General features: G+C 36.2%; 1 protein-coding gene across 2 annotated transcripts in view; it reads left to right on the forward strand.

The window, feature by feature from the left end:
• LOC106063671 (uncharacterized) overlaps positions 1-21,151 on the forward strand; it is a 71,034-nt gene that overhangs the window by 25,357 nt on the left and 24,526 nt on the right. The window contains exons 1-2 of one of the 2 annotated variants that reach the window (XM_056012745.1): positions 8,628-8,773; positions 8,915-9,719. In XM_056012745.1, the coding sequence (XP_055868720.1) occupies positions 9,014-9,719 (706 nt within the window). In that variant the 5' untranslated portion in view covers positions 8,628-8,773; positions 8,915-9,013. Of the gene's footprint in view, positions 1-8,627; positions 8,774-8,914; positions 9,720-21,151 lie in introns of those variants that run through there. The other variant, XM_056012744.1, reaches the window with a different exon arrangement.

Below are 21,151 nucleotides of genomic sequence, written 5' to 3' on the forward strand. Positions count from 1 at the left end.
CAGTGGCAAAGCTGTACCACAAGGCTAGCAGGGCATGAAAAAACGCAAAGGCATTTAGACGCCATGACCAGTTGATGTGAAGCTGCAGCAAGACAAAATAAAAAAAAAAGCAGGCATTGACAAAGTTCACCAGGAGATGCTTTAGTCTGAAACTAAACGTTGGAGTCAAGTTTTACAAAGACTAGTTGCGATTGTTCAATTTCTAGCGGAGCGCAATTTAGCTTTCAGATGGACCATTGGAAGACTTGAAGAGCCAAGTAATGGGAATTTCTTAGTTGTAGTAGAATTACACGCAAAGTTTAATCCAGCAATGGGGGAACATCTTCGACGTGTTACCAATGCAGAAATTCATGATCGTTACCTGGGAAAGAAGATTCAAAACGAACTTATTACTGTAGTAGCTGATGCTGTTGTGAATTCTATCCTTCGAGACATCAAGAATGCAGTGATATTGGATTGTACTCAAGTCAAAAAGAGCAGATATTATCGGTATCTCTCAGAAAGGTTTAATATGAAAGAGCTTGTGGTATTGTATGAACGTTTTAAGTTTCTTCCTGTTGTTTCTTCTTGTGACAGCAAGGAAGTTGGCTGGAAACATGGATGTTGTTTCAATCTTTCCAGCCAAACGTCAAAGGAAAAGGCAGTATGATAAATCTGTGGAAAACTTCACACCTGATATAGAACAATGTGGCAATTCCTGCTATTGATCGTGATCTATGTAGAAAACAGAATTTTGATGATCTACTGTATGACTTCGCTACACACAAGGCTCGTAAAGTAAAGTTAATTTGATCGTGATTTTGTACTTAGTTAAGAATGTATAAAATGCAAAGACGAATTTATTTTTTTAATACAAATTTTTAATTTTCACTTATTATGCTTATCCCTACCCAGAATAGGCCCCGCGCAATCCGTTTCGCACAGGGCCCCGCAATTTCTAGGACCGGCCCTGTCAAGGATAATGCAGACGCGTGTTTCGTGCACTATGTCGCGAAACTTCAGTTGCAGACTTGACGGAATATCTGACAATGTCAACTCCATCTCGACATACGCTAACGGCGATTTATTTATTTCAAGTTTTATCTGTGATATTTAATGACATATTTGTTGCATACATTATACAGCTGAAAACAACAGCATTCGTAATAACAAATGTATTAGTAGCATTTATGTTCTTTGTTACACATCGTCTGCCACAGTCACGTGGCTCATGCCCATTACCATAACGCTGAGATCCTCAATGATAGTTCCGCTATGTCATCTATCGTGAACCCGCATCTTCAGCCGTGTAGGGAAAAAAAAAACTTAAGTGATCAACCTTCATTATTCTGAGTTTATATGTAGACTGGTTTAGATCTAGTTACACCCATATTTTAATATAGCCTTTTGGGTCTGGGGAAACAGTTGATTGCTTAGAGATAATCTATAGTGAAAGTCTGTAATAGATCGTATTGGGACGAGCCAAGCGATGTTTTAATAATGTTGGGTTGTGAGAAAAAGGATTGGCTCACTAAAACTGAAGACTGAATTAAAAGGCAAAGAAATGAAACCAAAAAAAATCTTTGATCTGGTGACGTCATTTTAGCTGGTGTATTGCCAGCGGGGGCTGATAGTTGATATAGACTTGCATACTATTTATAACCTAAGATAGAGCGATGAGTTGAATCACGGTGGATTTGGGTGTGAATCTACGGTACTTGGGGCGTAGTGAGATAGTTTCAACGTTTAGGTTGGGCGCGAGTGGGCGTTTAAAGAACTGCAGGCTACAATAATAAAAAAGGAATGAATGTCTCAAACATGTCGCTGTAGAGATCTATTCCGAGTAGCCTGCTTTAAGAAAGACATTGTGACATGAAGAGGGAATATTCTTGAGATTGTTTGTGAACATTTCCACGTCTTCGTCAGTCTCTGAAGGAGATCAGTGTTATCGATTGGACTCCTTTGGTTGTCTTTTAATATGAACCTCTTGTGATTTTCCATATCTCTGTACAGGGCGGAAGGCGCGGTGGCTGAACGATAAAGCGCTTGGCTTCCGAACCGGCGTCCCTTTTTCTAATCCTTGTTAAGACTGGGATTTTTAATTTCGGGATATTTGGCGCCTCTGAGTCCATCCAGCTCTAATTTGTACCTGATATTAGTTGTGGAAAATTAAGGTGGTTGGTCGTTGTGCCGGCAACATAACACTCTAGTTAACCGTGGGCCACAGAAACAGATGACATTTACATCATCTGCCCCATAGATCGCAAGGTCTGAAAGGGGAAACACTTTACTTTACTATACATGGCTAGACCTCTAGCAGGGCCTGCCTTAGGCATAATCAAACTAGGCAGCCGCCTAGCACAACATTAATGTATTGTACAACAGAAGAAATAGCTAACCTTGTACCAATTGTTATTGTTGAAGTACACTAGTCTGACCAGGTTTTAAATAAATTGCGTAGTATTTTTTCGCTGTTTATTTTTTAATTTTTCCATTTCATTTGAAGGCCACAAATTCACTTGGCCGCAGGCCTTCAATTATCTAACGTAGGACCTGCTCTCTCCCCCCCCCCGCATGCACCAACACCATCGTTCTTAAGATCTAATGTACCTTTGAAACCTTTATGATCTGTCCTAGCACCCCGCATTCGTAGAGTAGGTGCTGACCTACTTAACAAGTAAACTGGACAATGTGCATTCGAGCGTAACACCGTCCCTGGGGTTTCTGAAATACGAAAAAAAAAATGCATTGGAGCTAGAGGCAAACATATTAGGGATAACACATAAAGCTGGTCGAATATAGATCTATTTTAGATGTCCGGATGTGAAACTGTTTTAGTCATAAAAAGTTCCAGGTTGAAGAAATGCACTCAGGGTTTCTGCTTAAGGCATTTCTCTTCAAAATAATGAAAGGGACAGCACAACAGTTAGAAATGAAAATACAAAACATCAAAGAAAGTAAAAAAAAAATATGATGTATCATTACCTCAAGGACAATGTTCATTTGAAGTGCTTGATTCTGAATTAAAAGATTTAATTCTACAATTGATTTCACTTCACTTTAAAAACGTTACAATCTTAAATTTTAAAAGAAAACAAAAATAAAATAACACAAAACACTCATCTCTAGCGGCCCCCGAAAGGGGAATAGACACGACAAATTCCACATGATCTGTCTGTTCGTCCATCCGTCTCGTTTAGATCTCGTAAACTATAAAAGATAATGAAAATACGACATCATGATATTTTAGACCTTTCAAAGTTCTGATGCAACGTCTACTTTTTTCTATTCTGAAAGCGAAAAATCTAATTTTTAAAATCAATTATGCAAGCAGTTGTTTTTTTTTTTTTCACAAAAATAAACCATTTTTACAACTATTCACTATTAATAGTAACAAACACGGAAAGCTATTTAATAAGGGAGGTAGCTATTTACCATATTTTTTACACACTTATGCAAACGGTTTTAGATTTTTCAAAAAAAAAAAATATTTTTTGTTACAAATATATTGCTAATTTATGAAAGTTCTGTCATATTAACTACTACGTTAAAAAAATGTTTACTTTTTTTTTAAAGAGAAAAAAATCTATTTAATATACATATAAGTGGAAAGTAATTTCAAACAATAAATAATAAGTATTTTTCATATTATAGCAGGTCGAGCCACAGTGGCATATACACCATATAAATTCATTTTTTTCTTCTTGAGGCTTTGAATAAGAGATTGACCCTTTTTAAACAATTCGATCAATTAGAATCTTAGATAATCATTATATGACATCAGTTAAGCCAGGTTCACATCTAACTTCATCTTCACTTTCACCTATCCCTTGGTCTGCTGGACCGTTGGGCACCACACGAGAACGGTCAACCTTCTTTCTCCATTCTTCTCTGTCATTTGCCTTTGATAGAAATTCCTTCTGATATTCTTTCTGAAAATATTGAAACCTGCCTTTTTACCTGCCTGGGGTGGATCACTTCGGGGGCCGATTTTAATTTTTTGTTTCCACACAAACTGTCTTTGTAACCTTGTTTTCTCTACCTTAATTTCTCTTACACAATTATTGATTCGTCTATTCTTTTTCTATCTCTTTTTTTTTTGCACTCTTTCTTTCTTTCTCCCTCTATCTTTCTCTATATCTTTCTTTTTTCTCTCTTTTTTCTTTAGCTCTCTCTCCCTCACTCTTTGTCGTTATCTCTCTCTCTCTTTTTCTTTGTCTTTTTCTATCTCCCTTACACTTTCTCTCTCTTTCTATTGCCCTCTCTCCTTCTCTCTTTTCATTTCTCTTAATCCTTCTTTTTTTCTCTCTCTCTCTGTTTCTCTTTTCCTCGTTCTCTCTTGATCTTTTGTCTGACAACTTCTTTCTCCTTTTCAAAAAAAAATCTATACATCTCCCTATCTCGTTCTTTTTTCCCTGTCTTTATCTTTCTTTCCATTGCTCTTTCTCTTTTCTTTCTCTTTCTTTCTGGTTCTCTCGCTTTTTCTTTTCGTTCTATCTTTCTCTTTTTTACTCTCTTTTTATTCTTTCTTTCTCAGTTTCTCTTTCTCTCCCCTACGTTTTCTCCCTATCTGTCCTCTCTTTATTTCTCTCCTTTTCTCATTCTCTCTCTTTTGTCTCTTTATCTTTTTTTATCTTTTTTTCTTTCGCTGTCTCCCCCTCTCCCTCACTCTTTCTTTCTCTTTCTTTCTCTCTTGTTTGTTATTCTCTTTTTTTTTCTTTTTTGTCTCCCTCTCTTTCTTTTTATCTCTTGTTCTTTTTCTTACTTCTTCTCTTTCTCTCTTATTTTCACTCTCCCTTCTCTCCTTATCTTTTGCTATCTTTTTTTTTTCTTTTCTTTCTTTTTCTGTCGTTCTCTCTCTCTCTCTCTCTTCTCTCTCTATCTATTACATATTATGCTTTGTGAAAATGAATACTTATAAATGATGCCAATTGTTCAGCCTTAATGCACCGTCAAAAATGTTCAAAATTGTCTGATAATCACTTTAATCCAGCCAACACGCTGGTCACCACTGGCTGGTGAGAGAGGTGGGGGGGGGGCACCACCCACTATCACCGCGGTCTCTCTCTAACAGTGATCTAACCATCACGTGGTTTAAACAATCTTCATCTGGTAACAATTTATAAGAGCGCGTGCGAATGTTCAAGGTAACGTACGATGAAATCCCATTAATATGGATTGTATGTACAGAACACATTAGTCAAACATGACACTTTGAGAGGTGGCCAAATAAAATTTCTGTCATTGGCAGGAGTTGAAGGAAGACCGTAGAATAATTAATTGTTAAATTAATTGGTTTATTTGACAACAAAAAAAAAAAAAGAATCAAGAAATGCTTTCTGTTTCGAGTGTCATTTGATCCTACATAATGGAGTTTTGTTTTTAGATGTAAATGAGTCTTTAAACATCTAGATAACAAATCGTACGTAAATCATGACATTGTGATAGAGAGACGGGGCAATTTATTTCTTGAGGTGCCAATTTAGAGCAATATTCATTTAGATTTGAGAAACATGACTATGCTGAACGAATGTTAATTTGACCATGTCTGGACCAGATTTTGTTGCAAACACTTGATAACTCGAGAAATGCTGAAATGTTGTTTATTATTTATTTGATCTAAACTGAGTTTGTTTCAAACATTTTTGGATTAGTTCTGTAGATGTGTTTTTTGAATGTGTTGTTAGGATGTGTTGTTGTAATATATTGTTCGGATGTGTTGTTGAAATGTGCTGTTAGGATGTGTTGTTGGAATGTGTTGTTAGGATGTGTTGCTGGAATGTGTTGTTAGGATGTGTTGTTAGGATGTCTTGCTGGAATGTGTTGTTAGGATGTGTTGCTGGAATGTGTTGTTAGAATGTGTTGTTGTAATATATTGTTCGGATGTGTTGTTGGAATGTGTTGTTAGGATGTGTTGTTGGAATGTGTTGTTAGGATGTGTTGCTGGAATGTGTTGTTAGGATGTGTTGCTGGAATGTGTTGTTAGGATGTCTTGCTGGAATGTGTTGTTAGGATGTGTTGCTGGAATGTGTTGTTAGAATGTGTTGTTGTAATATATTGTTCGGATGTGTTGTTGGAATGTGTTGTTAGGATGTGTTGCTGGAATGTGTTGTTAGGATGTGTTGTTAGGATGTCTTGCTGGAATGTGCTGTTAGGATGTGTTGCTGGAATGTGTTGTTAGAATGTGTTGTTGTAATATATTGTTCGGATGTGTTGTTGGAATGTGTTGTTAGGATGTGTTGTTGGAATGTGTTGTTAGGATGTGTTGCTGGAATGTGTTGTTAGGATGTGTTGCTGGAATGTGTTTTTAGGGTGTGTTGCTGGAATGTGTTGTTAGGATGTGTTGTTAGGATGTGTTGTTGTAATATATTGTTCGGATGTGTTGTTGGAATGTGTTGTTAGGATGTGTTGTTGTAATATATTGTTCCGATGTGTTGTTGGAATGTGTTGTTAGGATGTGTTGTTGTAATATATTGTTCCGATGTGTTGCTGGAATGTGTTGTTAGGATGTGTTGCTGGAATGTATTGTTAGGATGTGTTGTTGTAATATATTGTTCCGATGTGTTGCTGGAATGTGTTGTTAGGATGTGTTGCTGGAATGTGTTGTTAGGATGTGTTGTTGTAATATATTGTTCGGATGTGTTGTTGGAATGTGTTGTTAGGATGTGTTGTTGTAATATATTGTTCCGATGTGTTGTTGGAATGTGTTGTTAGGATGTGTTGTTGTAATATATTGTTCCGATGTGTTGCTGGAATGTGTTGTTAGGATGTGTTGCTGGAATGTGTTGTTAGGATGTGTTGTTGTAATATATTGTTCCGATGTGTTGCTGGAATGTGTTGTTAGGATGTGTTGCTGGAATGTGTTGTTAGGATGTGTTGCTGGAATGTGTTGTTAGGATGTGTTGTTGTAATATATTGTTCGGATGTGTTGTTGGAATGTGTTGTTAGGATGTGTTGCTGGAATGTGCTGTTAGGATGTGTTGTTGAAATGTGTTGTTAGGATGTGTTGCTGGAATGTGCTGTTAGGATGTGTTGCTGGAATGTGTTGTTAGGATGTGTTGTTGTAATATATTGTTTGGATGTGTTGTTGGAATGTGTTGTTAGGATGTGTTGCTGGAATGTGTTGTTAGGATGTGTTGCTGGAATGTGTTGTTAGGATATGTTGTTGTAATATATTGTTTGGATGTGTTGTTGGAATGTGTTATTAGGATGTGTTGTTGGAATGTGTTATTAGGATGTGTTGTTAGGATGTGTTCTATGGGTGTGATCTCTTGTCAACTAACTCATGTTAACATCGTCTTGATTTTTTGCAAACTTTTTCAGCATTTTGGTCATTTTTAAATAACCTTGAAACTAACCTTTAGTTTATGTAGATAAATGTCATTCAGGTAATAAAGCACATAAGACACAGAAATACTTGTAGAAAAACACAAAAACACTTTTAGATTAAACACAAAAACACTTGTAGATTAAACACAAAACACTTTTAGATTAAACACAAAAACACTTTTAGATTTAACACAAAAACACTTTTAGATTAAACACAAAAACACTTGTAGATTAAACACAAAAACACTTGTAGATTAAACGCAAAAACACTAGTAGAATGCTCCTTTATTCCACTTTCGGTCCGAGTGTACAAGGTCGTCATGGGCAAAGACATAGAAGTCTAATTCATAAAGCGCTGGTTGTGAGTGTGCATGTGTTTAGTGTGTGAATGTTGTTCGCATTTTCATCTATATTGTTATTGTTACAGTAGTTACGCTGAGGTGGTCAATTGTAGTCAAACTGAATTTCCTTTTGATTGGACCAATAAAATTATCTTATCTTATCTTAGAAGAAACACAAAAACCTTTCATAAACAAACACTAAAACTTATCATATAGGTTAAATTAAAAAGCCGATGAAACGTCAAACAGTACCAGTAGAACTAACTTTTTGTTGTTGGCGTAGTGGTGGTGGTGGGAGGTGGGGAAGCGGATAAGCAAAAGTGCTACAAAAATTAACGGGCCCAAACTATGAGTGCGTGTATGTGTCGGCGGCGCATAATGAAGCAGGTCTTTCCAAATCAAGTCAAAAGTCTATTTCGGAGAAATTACGATACGCAGGTTATAATAAAAACAGAGCGAAAAGAGATAGAGAGAAAGAAGAGAGAGTGGGGGCGTGAAATTTCATTGTTACAGATGATTCTCGGGCTAAAAAAAAAGTATGTTAGGTTGATCGTTAAAATGTGGCCCGTTTATTACAATTAAAAAAAAAAAAAAGAACCAATCAATGGGCGTAGCCGGTGTGTACTGCTAGTATTTCCTATACTCTAATAATGACTTTCTTTGCTCAACTTTGATGTGGTCTTTATTATCTTCTTCAGTCTAAGCCATCTAAGCACGCAGGACAGTATTAAAAGAAGAACAGTTACATATAATCTCAAAGTACATCCATACTTCATCAATACATCACAGGTCACGTGGACAGCCCCATCTTCACATCTTCGACAAATGAAATGGATTTAGTTTCATTTGAGATCAGATAGGCGAAATTAATTGAAACCATAAAACTAGGTCAAATTTTTTAAAAAAAAGGGGGGGGGGGCGGGAGCTTAAAGCAGAAGTCAACAGAAAACGAAACAATAAATCAGCTGCTGTGCAACATTGAATCCCAATAGAACGGGTGTCAGCGACAGGTAACAGGATCATTATAAACCTAGAAAAAACTAATTTTTTTGGCTTGGTTTTGTGATGGTGTGTTTGTCTTATTGGACATTCATTGGTGTGTGTCTTTTTGGGGGGTTAGGCAGGTAAGCTATAGAAGTTCTTTTGTTCAATCTTGTTAGGAGAATGTTGTTGTGTAAATAGTGATAGGACGTGAGATGTTTCTTAATGAAAAGTATAATATTTGATGAAGTTAATGACAATGGTTTAATGTTTTTATATTTTAGACTCATCAATGGAACGGAGGCTTTACGAGCGATGAGGAGCGGCTTCAGCAACTAGACCTTGAGTCCAACTACAGAAGGCTGGATCCCATCTACGAGGAGATGGCTTCGCCGTCGAGGCCGTATCTCAACGGACCTGCATCAGGATTCATTAACAACGGCTTCGGAAATAGTTTATCGCCGCAAGGTCCGATGGGAAACAGAAGACATTCAGAAGGGGATCTCCTGGAGATGTCTTCCAACGGTCCCCGTTTCAACAAAAAGCCGCCTCCCAGTACGAGCAGGCAGGTAATGCGGCAAGGCAGCAACGATGGGCGCTCCCCGAGGAGAAAAAGCTACGCGGGGATGGAAGGGGACATTGACGCTGCGAGCGTGGTCAGCGCCAAAAGCAGGAACAGTGTAGGCAGCGAAGACTCACTGACCAGCGCTTCGCAACTGGCCAACAGGCGTAAAAGTGAGTCGAGCGTCATGCCCATCTCCAAAACCTCATCGACGGCCTCCTTAGTCCACGGAGACCAGCGGAGGAAAAGTAGCGCCCCCAGTGTCGCCAATTCAGACAGGCGCTCCAGCGTGGCGAATGGTGTGGATTCACCAAAGCCGGCTCAAGAAAGACGTCTGTCAACGCTCTCTTTGACTGGGATAAATACAGGGGCGTCGCCTTTTACGAACATAGAAATTCCAATAGATCTATTAGACTCTACCCAGTCCAAACTGAGGAAACTAATGACCCCTATAATCTTGTTATTTATTGTGATAGTGATTGTGGTCAGTCTTAGCGTGGCCATATATTTCGCTGTTGTTTTAAAAGGTAAGTTCATAGTCGTAATATTTGTCTCTGTAATCTATTTGTTTAAGATATGTTCAGTTGTAGCCTATAGTAATGTGTGCTCTGACTTTGCTAATGTAAATAGATGGAAGTCTTCATCACGAGGACTAGGTCATCGACCTAAATAATAATTTCTTTAAAAGAAAGTAAAGTTCCCCTTTCAGACCTTGTGGTCTATAGGGCACATGAGATAAAGGTCAAGGTCATCTGTTTCTGTGGCCTACGGTTAACGAGGGTGTTAACGGGGGTGTCATGTGGCCAGCACAACGACCAACCGCCTTTTCTTTTCCCCAACTATTAGAGCTGGGTAGACTCAGAGGCGCCGAAGATCCCGAAATTAAAAATCCCAGTCCCAGGATTCGAACTCCGGACCCCGGTTAGGAAGCCAAGCACTTTACCGTTTAGCCAACGCGCCTCCCTAAGAATTTGTATGCTATTTTATAAATGTGATTTATTTTAGTCGATTGTAGAAATACATCGCGGAGTTCATTTGGTTTGTAGTAGTTGTGAAAGTTCGCAACCCTCCCGCAGGAAGCGTGGGATGGTGGAGGGTAAGGTTCAAACCCCATATAGTTTTGTTTGTTTTTGTTTTACATGTTTCGGATGTTCCTTCAAAGTTGAAGATAATTACTTCCTAGTCCAAACCTCCCGCAGGACGACGGGGGATGGGAGCGGGCAGGGTTTGAACCCTGGACCATTGATAAATCTGAACGACAGTCCTGCGCGCAAACCGCAGCCATCCTGCCAACCATCCATATCATCGAGACGACAGTTCAGAGCGCACACTACGAGACCAAGTGTTGAAGAAGTTGAAGATACGCGAGTGAGTGCTACATGGAGATATAATGTAGATCTATGTAGTCAACAGATGCAACACAGACAAAAAAAAACTAAACTGAAAAAAAAAACATAACAAAAAAAAACATATTTTATACTTAAAAAAGACCCTACCACATTCATACAACTTATAGAGCTATTAACATATTTTATACTTAAAAAAGACCCTACCACATTCATACAACTTATAGAGCTATTAACATATTTTATACTTAAAAAAGACCCTACCACATTTATACAACTTATAGAGCTATCTTTTTCTCTTCATCACTAAGGAATCTTAGATTTAAAATAAAACAAAGTTACAATGTAATAACGATTCTGTGAGATGTACACTGGCAGTGTACGTAGCAGGAAGTGGCCCCGTGAGGAACATTAGATAAAAAAAATAATTTTTTTTTACAATCTTTAAGTGAAAACAGATTAGTTATAACATTAAAAAACACACAAATTAAGCATTTGAATGAAAAAAAAAAATATTGTTATGCTTTTTTTTACTAAAAAAATTATAACAATATAGTAAAACAAAGGCATCAAATGTACAACATATATATTTTTTACAACAACAAATAATAATAAAATAGTTTGAGATATTCAAAGATCATGTCCATAAGCAAAGATTTTAATATTTGAAGTGCGGTTGAACCAAACATACTTTATATGCTCATATATTTGTATATTCATATGCTTATCAGTTATGTAATAATCATAAATTCCATTTTTTTTCTAATTCTTTTCATTGGGTCGCAGTCATCATTTTGGCATTTTCAAGTTTGTTAGCTTTGAAAAAGTCTATAGACTCAATTCCCTTGTGATAATTGGCTATACTAAATTGTGACTAAATTGTAAAAATAATTATACATAATAAATAACGGTGTCTTAGAGGTAAACAGAGTATTTTATGATATAACACAAAGACCTAATAACAAATTATAAGATTCTAATGTCATTGAAACTCAATCATGCTTTTGTCTAATTCATTTATTTACTATTAGATATCAGGTTCTCATCTTGATTCTTAATGATGACATTGTAAACTGTTAATATTTACTTGAGACCCTTAAAAAAATATTATAAATATCTATAATTATTATTATAATTTTTTTTACATAACCATACATCAATAAGATTATAATTTGCTAATGTGACAAATATTTTTCTAAGCAGTCAGTTAATTAAAATACTATAGCCTAGGAGAACTGCATGAAGTAAAATAAAACAAAACAAAAGAAAATATAGAAAAGGAATTATTATATTATTGTTTATATTTTTTCAAATAATAACCTTATAATCATCATAATTAGTTCTATAATTTGCAATTATAAGGGCATATATGTTGTATAGCAATAATATATGATAATATTTGTTAAAGCAAGCAAATCTTTGTTGTAAATGAAGTCTTGATCTATTTTGATTCATATATCAGTAATCGATTCCTACAGTGGCATATCCTGCCATGTACACTGGGAGTGTACGTTACAAAAAAAATTAAAATTTGAAAAGACCATGCTATAAATGTTAAATCTATTAATTAATTATACTACTAGGATACTTTATGTTTCTAAATCAATTAGTTTTATTTGAAAATATTTATATAAATGTGTTATTACTTACATTTTCCGAACTGGTTTCATTTTTTTTCAATTTTTGACAATGTTGTCACTTTCAAGCGCAATAAAATACTAAAACGCAAAAGTCAAACAGCACGTGGCGAAATGTAGACAAACATGTTCTTAAACGAAAACAAAAAAAAAATAGAAAAAACTTTAATAGTTTTTTTTATACAAGTTTTTGAAAAACGTACACTGCCAGTGTACAAAGTAGGCCCCGTTCTTCTATGAAAAAAAAAATCAAAAGAATGCAAACGACAATCCCCAAATTCCAAGAGCATAGCTAAAGGGGATTTTGATTAAAAAAAAAACTACCGATTTCTTTTTACGATTAAAACCTACTCTTTAATATAAAATAAACCTTGCATCAGTCACCAGATTCTATGAGCGTAGCGAAGAGGGATTTTGTGTTTAAAAACCTGCTCCAGAGGACTTTCAGTTTAAGAACCCTACAGATTGTTTTGAGGTTAACGCCCCCTCATTCCGAAAGCCTGAAGGGTCAGAATGTAATAAACATAAATTATACACACACACACAGTATTACGCCCTTGAAGCCAGAACCAGAAGCGGTCCTTGGACCGGATAATACTTTTTGATATTCGGCCGGAGCCGAACATTGCCGAATAGTAAAATATGATATTCGGCCGAAGCCGGAGCCGAATACCTACATGTCTTGTAAATAGCTTGTGTTGCTGAACATTTTACAAAACTGTTAATTAACATACCTATATTCGTATTGATTTTTTTTCCTTTTATGTATCTTATTGTTTTAAACACTATTACTGATAGATGAATTAAAACTTATCAGTATTTATAAACAGATAGGCCTAATCTGTGTTATATGAGTGTGTGTTTATGTACGAGGCCACCATCTGTAAAGGGTTTATGGGAGAGGGTCAATGTAGGACATGTGTGTATATATTTAACTAGTTACTTCTGTAAATCTCTCGCGTGTGTAATCTGGCTTGTATAGTGGTTGGATGTATATGTGTTTATGAATTTCAGACCAACAACTGGTCATCAGGCTTGTAATTTAAAGTCCAAGGACCGCTTCTGGCTCTGGCTTCAAGGGCGTAATACTGATATTAGCTGTTAGTTAATGGTTGGACTCTGAAGCGTTCTAGGTCAATATTTATAGTTTTAGATTAATTCATTTGCTGCAAATTTTATTTACAGCAGGAACACCAATTGTACCTATTTATAGCTTGAACCTTACATGATGCTGAAGCAGAGATTTAATTGTAGTATGTATGCCTATTATTGATATCTGTGTTTAGATCTACAGTTGTATAGATCTAAGAGCATTAGGAAAACCAACTATAATAAACAAGAAAATCATCCACACCCTCAATACCAAAAGAAAATAACATAGACTGCATGTTCGACTGATTATAACGACCTGATCAAATAGACGTAGTGAGCCTACACATGTAGTCCTAGTGTAGTGTGTACAGATGATGGTGTTGACCATCACGCGTTGTTTTCCTTGGGCATACGCAATAGTGTTGAGTGGTCAAACAAAAAAGGTAACAAATTGACATGATCAGTCAAGTATGTAGATCTATTGTTTTGTCTGTAAAATGTTTGACATGTTTCGGATGTTCCTTCAGAGTTGAAGATAATTACTTCCTATTCCACACCTCCCGCAGGACGATGGGGGATGGGAGCGGGCAGGGTTTGAACCCGGGACGATCGATAAATCTGAACGACAGTCCAGCGCGCAAACCGCACGACCAGAGAGCCATATTATACCCGTACACTAGTTACAAAGGTCCAGTGTTACTTATCACTCCAGCATATTTTGTCTTTGTATGCCAGATCTAATTGTGGTGCTTTAGATCAATTTATTTTCTGTGATTTTAAACTTTACTGTGAGGTTGTCCGTTATTTTGTAAGTCAATAGAATGAAACAATGAAATTAGCACTCTTTCTAAAGGTTTTAATATAAGGAAAAAAATACACACATGCACATCTTTGTTTTATTTATTCTTATCTTATCTTATATAATACAGACGTTACTTCAAAAAAGAAGATGATTACGTCCTACGCGTCATGCATTCAGTAATGCATATTAACGTATGACTTAAATTCTGAAAAGTCACTGGTTTTCCTGGCTAGCGCAGGCAAACCATTCCATGCTCTAATTGCACTAGGGAAGAAGGAGTATTTTTAGAAATTAGTCCTAGCTTATGGGATGAGAAATGTGACTTTATCTTTGTGTCTTGCTGAGTATTTTATTAAATTATGTTTTTGTATTTGAAGATTATGGTTCGATGTTTTATGTATAATTGCTACTTTACTTTTGCGTCTTCTGTCCTGAAGGCTTTCTAAATTTAGTGATTTAACTAAAGGTGTTACTCTAGTCAAATGTGAATATTCGTTTGTTATGAATCTATTTTGTGTCTGTTCCAGTGTCCTAATGTTTTCTTGAGTTGAGGGGTCCCAAACAGAGGATGCATATCCTATTATTGGCCTAACCAAGGTTAAATAACATTTTAGTTTTATGTTCTTATTTGATTTATAGAAATTTGTTTTAATAAACCTTGATGCTTTGTTTGATTGTTTGATAGTTTCATCAATATGGGGATTCCATGACAGTTTTTCATTTATTATAATACCTAGGTATTTTGCGTTTTTAGTCTGTGTTACTGGTTTACCATGAATAAGATATGTGGAATTAATTTGTTTTAGCTTTTTTGTTACTCTTAATAACTGACATATTTCTGGGTTGAAAGCACTGGCGGATCCAGAACTTTGGAGTGGGGGGGGCGATTTTTTTCCAAACCCTAACCCATGCCCAGTAAACCCTAACCCTATGCATAAACGTGCGAACAGCATATATATATATATTCAATATATGAGAATAAAATAAGACTGTTTCTCAATGTTCGGCGAAAAAAAAAAAGAACAAAAAAACAGTCATGTTGAGGCCTTTCTCTTGCAAACTTGGGGGTCTGGGAGAGCGCTTTAAGCTTACTCAGTGGGGTTCGGGGCGAAGCCCCGACACCCAAAAGCGTTTTCTTGCATTTTTCACTGCAGAAACGCATTCTCCTGACATCTACAGCTCATATGTTATCAGTGGGGTTCGGGACGAAGCCCCGACGCCAAAAGCGGTTTCTTGCATTTTTCACAGCTGAAACGCATTCTCCTGACATCTACAGCTCATTACTTAGTGGTGGGGTTCGGCCGACGCCAAAAGCGTTTTCTTGCATTATTCACGGCTGAAACGCATTCTCCTGACATCTACAGCTCATTATTTATCAGTGGGGTTCGGCCGACGCCAAAAGCGGTTTCTTGCATTTTTCACGACTGAAACGCATTCTCCTGACATCTACAGCTCATTATTTATCAGTGGGGTTCGGCCGACGCCAAAAGCGTTTTCTTGCATTATTCACGGCTGAAACGCATTCTCCTGACATCTACAGCTCATATGTTATCAGTGGGGTTCGGCCGACGCCAAAAGCGTTTTCTTGCATTATTCACGGCTGAAACGCATTCTCCTGACATCTACAGCTTATATGCTAACAGTGGGGTTCGGGGCTTCGCCCCGACGCCAAAAGCGGTTTCTTGCATTTTTCTCAGCTGAAACGCATTCTCCTGACATCTACAGCTCATTACTTATTAGTGGGGTTCGGGGCTTCGCCCCGACGCCAAAAGCGTTTTCTTGCATTTTTCACGGCTGAAACGCATTCTCCTGACATCTACAGCTCATTATTTATCAGTGGGGTTCGGGGCTTCGCCCCGACGCAAAAAGCGTTTTCTTGAATTTTTCAAGGCTGAAACGCATTCTGCTGACATCTACAGCTTATTTTTCATTCTATTATAAAGGACCTATTTAATAATGTGGAAAAATATTCTAATATGAATTTATAGTCCTTTAATACATTGCAAATACAACCGATTTGTTCTTTGAAAAGATAAGATACCCCACATATTTAGATTAAGGCTTTGAGGATCGACGCCGAAAAAAAAATATTCGATTAATAATATTCAATAAAATTCGAACATAAATTGTGAGATATAGTCCTAAATTTATTTAACTAGAAAAATATGAGATAGAGTAAAGGTTGGAAAAAGTCGACTAGGAAAAGATTATTTGGCTTTTGAACTCATCTCAACTGTGACTGTTATATTGAAAAATTTCGTTTGAATTATAACTTTTCCCAAGCAAAGTCTTTCTTAAAATAGTTATGATAAATGCATGTGAAATTACACAAACTCTCTCTGGAAAGGGGAATGGCGGTAAAATAAAAACGATTAATCCTCGCTCCTTTTTATAATTTCTGCTAATGATTGCATTTTGCATTAAAGAATAGGGGTTGGGCGACTCGATATAAGAATTTACTTATAGCATATATAAATTATATTAGTAATGAGTTATTTTAATTTTGTAATTTTTTACTATAATAAAAAAGAAAAAGTATTGGTTTGTCCGATGGTGAGAAGGTGATTGCATGTATCGCACTTCCACCTGTTTATATTATATAGATATTCGACTAATTTTGTTCACATACTATGATTTCTCCATAAAAGTAGGACCGCCCCCCCCACTCATAGGGTTTAGATGGGAAGCGCAGTAGAGGTATTCTCTCCTCCCCTTCCAATCGGCCAACATGTGAACGACATAATATAAAGACCGGTTAAAATACCAATAACAAGTTTTAATCACATAGATAGTTAATTGATTCTGTTAGCAATTTGTGATTTCTACGAATAAATAGGACCGCCCCCCCCACTCGAAAGTTTATGGTGGGGGGGTGGGGCGCGGATTGATGCCATCGCCCCCTCCCGACCCTACCAAGTCGGCCAAAATACTAGAAAAGGGGGGGGGGCGAAATAATCTAAAAAATAGGTTGAAATATAAATAATTAGTATATATTATTAACATAGTAATAAATTCGTATCCAAATTGTGTGAATTCTATACTAAAATTCGTCCGCCCCCCCCTGGGGGGGGGTCGGCCGAGTGGGGGGGGGGGGCGATCGCCCCTACCTCCCCCCCCCCCTGGATCCGCCAGTGGTTGAAAGACACGCTCCAATTTGATTCCCATTTCTGTAATTCATCTAATTCTCTTTGTAAATTTTCGGTATCTTGTGTTGTTTTTATTGTTCTATATATTATGCAATCGTCTGCAAATAAACTAATGCAATTTGGTAAATCGTTTATGCAAATTAAAATAGTAGTGGACCTAAGACTGTTCCTTGAGGTACACCTGAGTTTACTGTTTTTGGTGTTGATTTAGAGCCATTTATTATTACAGTTTGTTCTCTTCCTGTCAGAAAATCTTTAATCCACTGATGCAATGGACCATCAAAGAAACACCAGCACAACAACTCGTCGCCTTTTTAACTAATATCTGGTAACAATTGGAGCTCTTAAAAGTTCTAAAATTAACATATTATTCTTCATCAGGATCCCAACCAGAATAACCAAGCGTATTACCACTCTGCCATCGCGGCCCCTCTGTAGATTAATTAATTATATTTACAGTAGTACCACTAAGTTAAGGTGCAATGTAACGCGTTTAGATAATCCGAATGCAATAAAAAAAAATGGGTATATACGCTTCTACATTGTAACAATTAATATATTTTTTTAAGTCGCTGAACATTTGAATAATTCCTTACAATTCAGCATAAACATGATAAACGGAAAACTGTACACTTTTTCTAAATATGCAAATCTACAGCATCTCTTTTAGAAAACATAAAATGTTTGTTTGAAACTAGTGGCCGCCTCTAGATAGAACAGTCATAACCTCATATTCAATTGTTGAATAACCTCCCCTAATATATACGTATGACATGTTTCTACTTTTAAAAAAATCAAAATGCTAGTCATTGAACTTTCTTGAATGTTCAGTGAACTTTTGTTTTCTCAGTTGCATTTTGTTCATTAGATTTAGACAAACAATGCCATCAAAAATGCAGAGGTATCTACGTGGGTTTGAGTCCCTTTTCTTTTAGATTATACTTTTACTTACAATAACACACAAGACAAACAGGTTAACGCATCCACGTCCAGACTGTATACTACTGTTGAGCAGTCAATGTTATTGAGAAGTTGTATATAGTTCATGATCATTTACCGCTGGAGTTCATCAATTTTACAGTCATAGCCCCAGATATAGGAGCATAAGCGAGTGGTCAAAACAACATCAGTTTTTTCAAGTTCATTACAATGAACGAAGACCCAAAATTGTTCCTAGTTAATGATGTTGTTGGTGCGTTTACCAGCTGGCACATCAGCTTGAGTTCCTATTGTTCTGATGTTTTTATGTCCAACACTATATACTTAAAGCTGGGCTAATCAACAATGTTCCTGGACATCACTCAGTCATCCTCATATATATATGGATTTAGTCCCCATATTAAGTTTTAACACATTTTTTATCCCACTTCCCATTCTCGGATCAAGTTGAAATTGTGTATAATTATTTATAGTCGATAACACTACATAAATCCATCCGAAAAACAAGGTTACACAGACAGTTTGTGTGAAACACAAACTCATAATCGGCCCCCGAAGTGGTTCACCTAGAGTCTTCACCAGGATTCGAACACAAGACTTTCAGTTCCAAGTGCTTTACCCTTCAGCCACAGCATCTCCATATATTCATTTAGCGTACACTTATATTTTTTTTTAAATAATTATTAACCTTATCCATACATCCAAATTAATAACATGTTAACATGCAATAAAGAGAAACTAAAAAAGATTTATTCTTCTAACAAAATTAGATAAATTGGCAACACGAAAAAAATAGATTTCTGACCTACTTTAAGCTACAATTGTGGACAAATGACAACAAGACTTTCTCCTCGCAAGAAAAATTAATATCTCCATATTGCCATTTGTCATACAAACTAGACATAGATCTGGCTAGAACTAGACCTAGTTTTAGATCTAAATCTAGATTCAACTTCTAAGCCTAGGTCTAGAACTAGATCTAAGCATACATTGTAGATGTAGAGTTAGATCTAAGTCTATATCTAGATCTAAGTCTATATCTAAGTTTATATCTAGATCTAGTATAGAATCTTGATAGAGAATCTACTATATCTAGACTAGAACTCGTATTATAATTATGTAGACCTGGGCTCTATTTAGTCTTATTTAGACTATCACTTGTAAAAAAATGTTTTACATGTTTCGGATGTTCCTTCAGAGTTGAAGATAATTACTTCCTAGTCCAAACCTCCCGCAGGACAACGGGGGATGGGAGCGGGCAGGGTTTGAACCCTGGACCATCGATAAATATGAACGACAGTCCACTGTCATGCGTAGGCCTCTCTATTATGAGGATATGTCAAAACTGCGCTTGTAGTTCGTTATTTTTGAAACTTATAACTAAAACGAAGTTCGTATCAAAATTCTTTTTAAAAAACAACATTTGAATCAGTATATTCTACTCAATGAGTTAGTTAATAGACGGAAAATATATTTACCATTGTGAACTTAGATGCAAATGTTTTGTACCAATGCGCGAATCTATGAATGAAGTTTGAGTTTGTTAATATACTCAAAAATACAAGTAGAAATAGATAAACAACAAGACCGATTTACAAAACACACACACAGGCTTTATTCCACCATATTAGATAACGAACAGCAACCCACAATCCTAATCCGCTAAGGGAACTAACTCTCACATAACATTCATAGAACTAGATAAATATAGACTGGCCGAAGGAAGTAACTTCGTGTAACTTGAAAACATGTATATCTATTGTATTCGGATTTCCGAATTATGAAAAATTGCATGATCTTTATTCTTTGAGATTAAACAAAACTACATTGCCTCCTTATTTACAATATATACGAGTGTGTGGCTGAAATAGATATGAATACTTAACTTTTATACTGCTCATAAATGATGTATAATAAATTACACAAAATTGCAAGTCACAAATTTTCGTTTCATAAAACTCTTTAATTGGCCAGTCTATATTTATCAATGTCAATGATAACATTACATCATATATCAACATCCTTCTTTCTCTACAAAAATAACATAATAGATCTGAGCCCATACTTAATAAAATAAACAACATATTAACATCTTCCCCTTTTACAAACATTTATATATATATATATATATATATATATATATATATATATATATATATATATATATATATATATATATATATATATATATATATCACATATATTACTCATGATTTAAAAAAAAACACATGACAGTTAAAAAAATATCGTATTATATGTGTTAATACAGTCAGCAGAGCCATCCATCTGAATGGCCACGTAAGTAGTTCACAGTGTTTCAGCGATTCTCCTTCATCATCAAAGCATCTCTCAGACTCCTGGGTTTATGTAATGTCTCCTTTCCATTCACGGTGGTGGTACCTTCTTGTGGTCTGTTTCTGAACCATCTTCATTTCTACCAGAGTTCTGTCGCAATCTTTTCATATTCTTCACAGCAACATGTTCACTCTTACACTGGGGCGAAAAATGATCCAGTCTATTGCCCGTATAGCATTCTTGACCTCGAGCTGGACAAACAGTAGTTCTATGGACATGATATTTGCCACAGCATCTAGTTTCTTGACGTTTACTGTATTTAGTTCTCTGAAACGTTTCAACGACGATCTACAACTACCTGTTATAGGGTTGATACAAGTGTCTTGATTAGACGTAGATAACTTCTTCTTAGAGTTAATCTCCTGTGACTTGCATTTCACTGCAAAGTGGTTAATCATTTGACAGTTGAAACAAGTTTTTCCCCAAGCCGGGCATGTCTTTCTGCTAAATTCATGTCGGCCTCCACAAAATCTGCAATCTTTGGTAAACTTTCTTTGTGGAGCTTTGTGGTCATCTGCTTTTTCAAGCTTCAGAACATAATCGGTTTTAACTAGACTCTTTATTCATTTCCTTGAGACTGTTGGACGTTTGTTCGTAGACTTGGCATATTTCTATAGCTTTTTCTAGTGTCAAATCTGAACA

This window comes from Biomphalaria glabrata, chromosome 15, assembly GCF_947242115.1.
Source record: "Biomphalaria glabrata chromosome 15, xgBioGlab47.1, whole genome shotgun sequence".
Lineage (NCBI taxonomy): Eukaryota > Metazoa > Mollusca > Gastropoda > Planorbidae > Biomphalaria > Biomphalaria glabrata.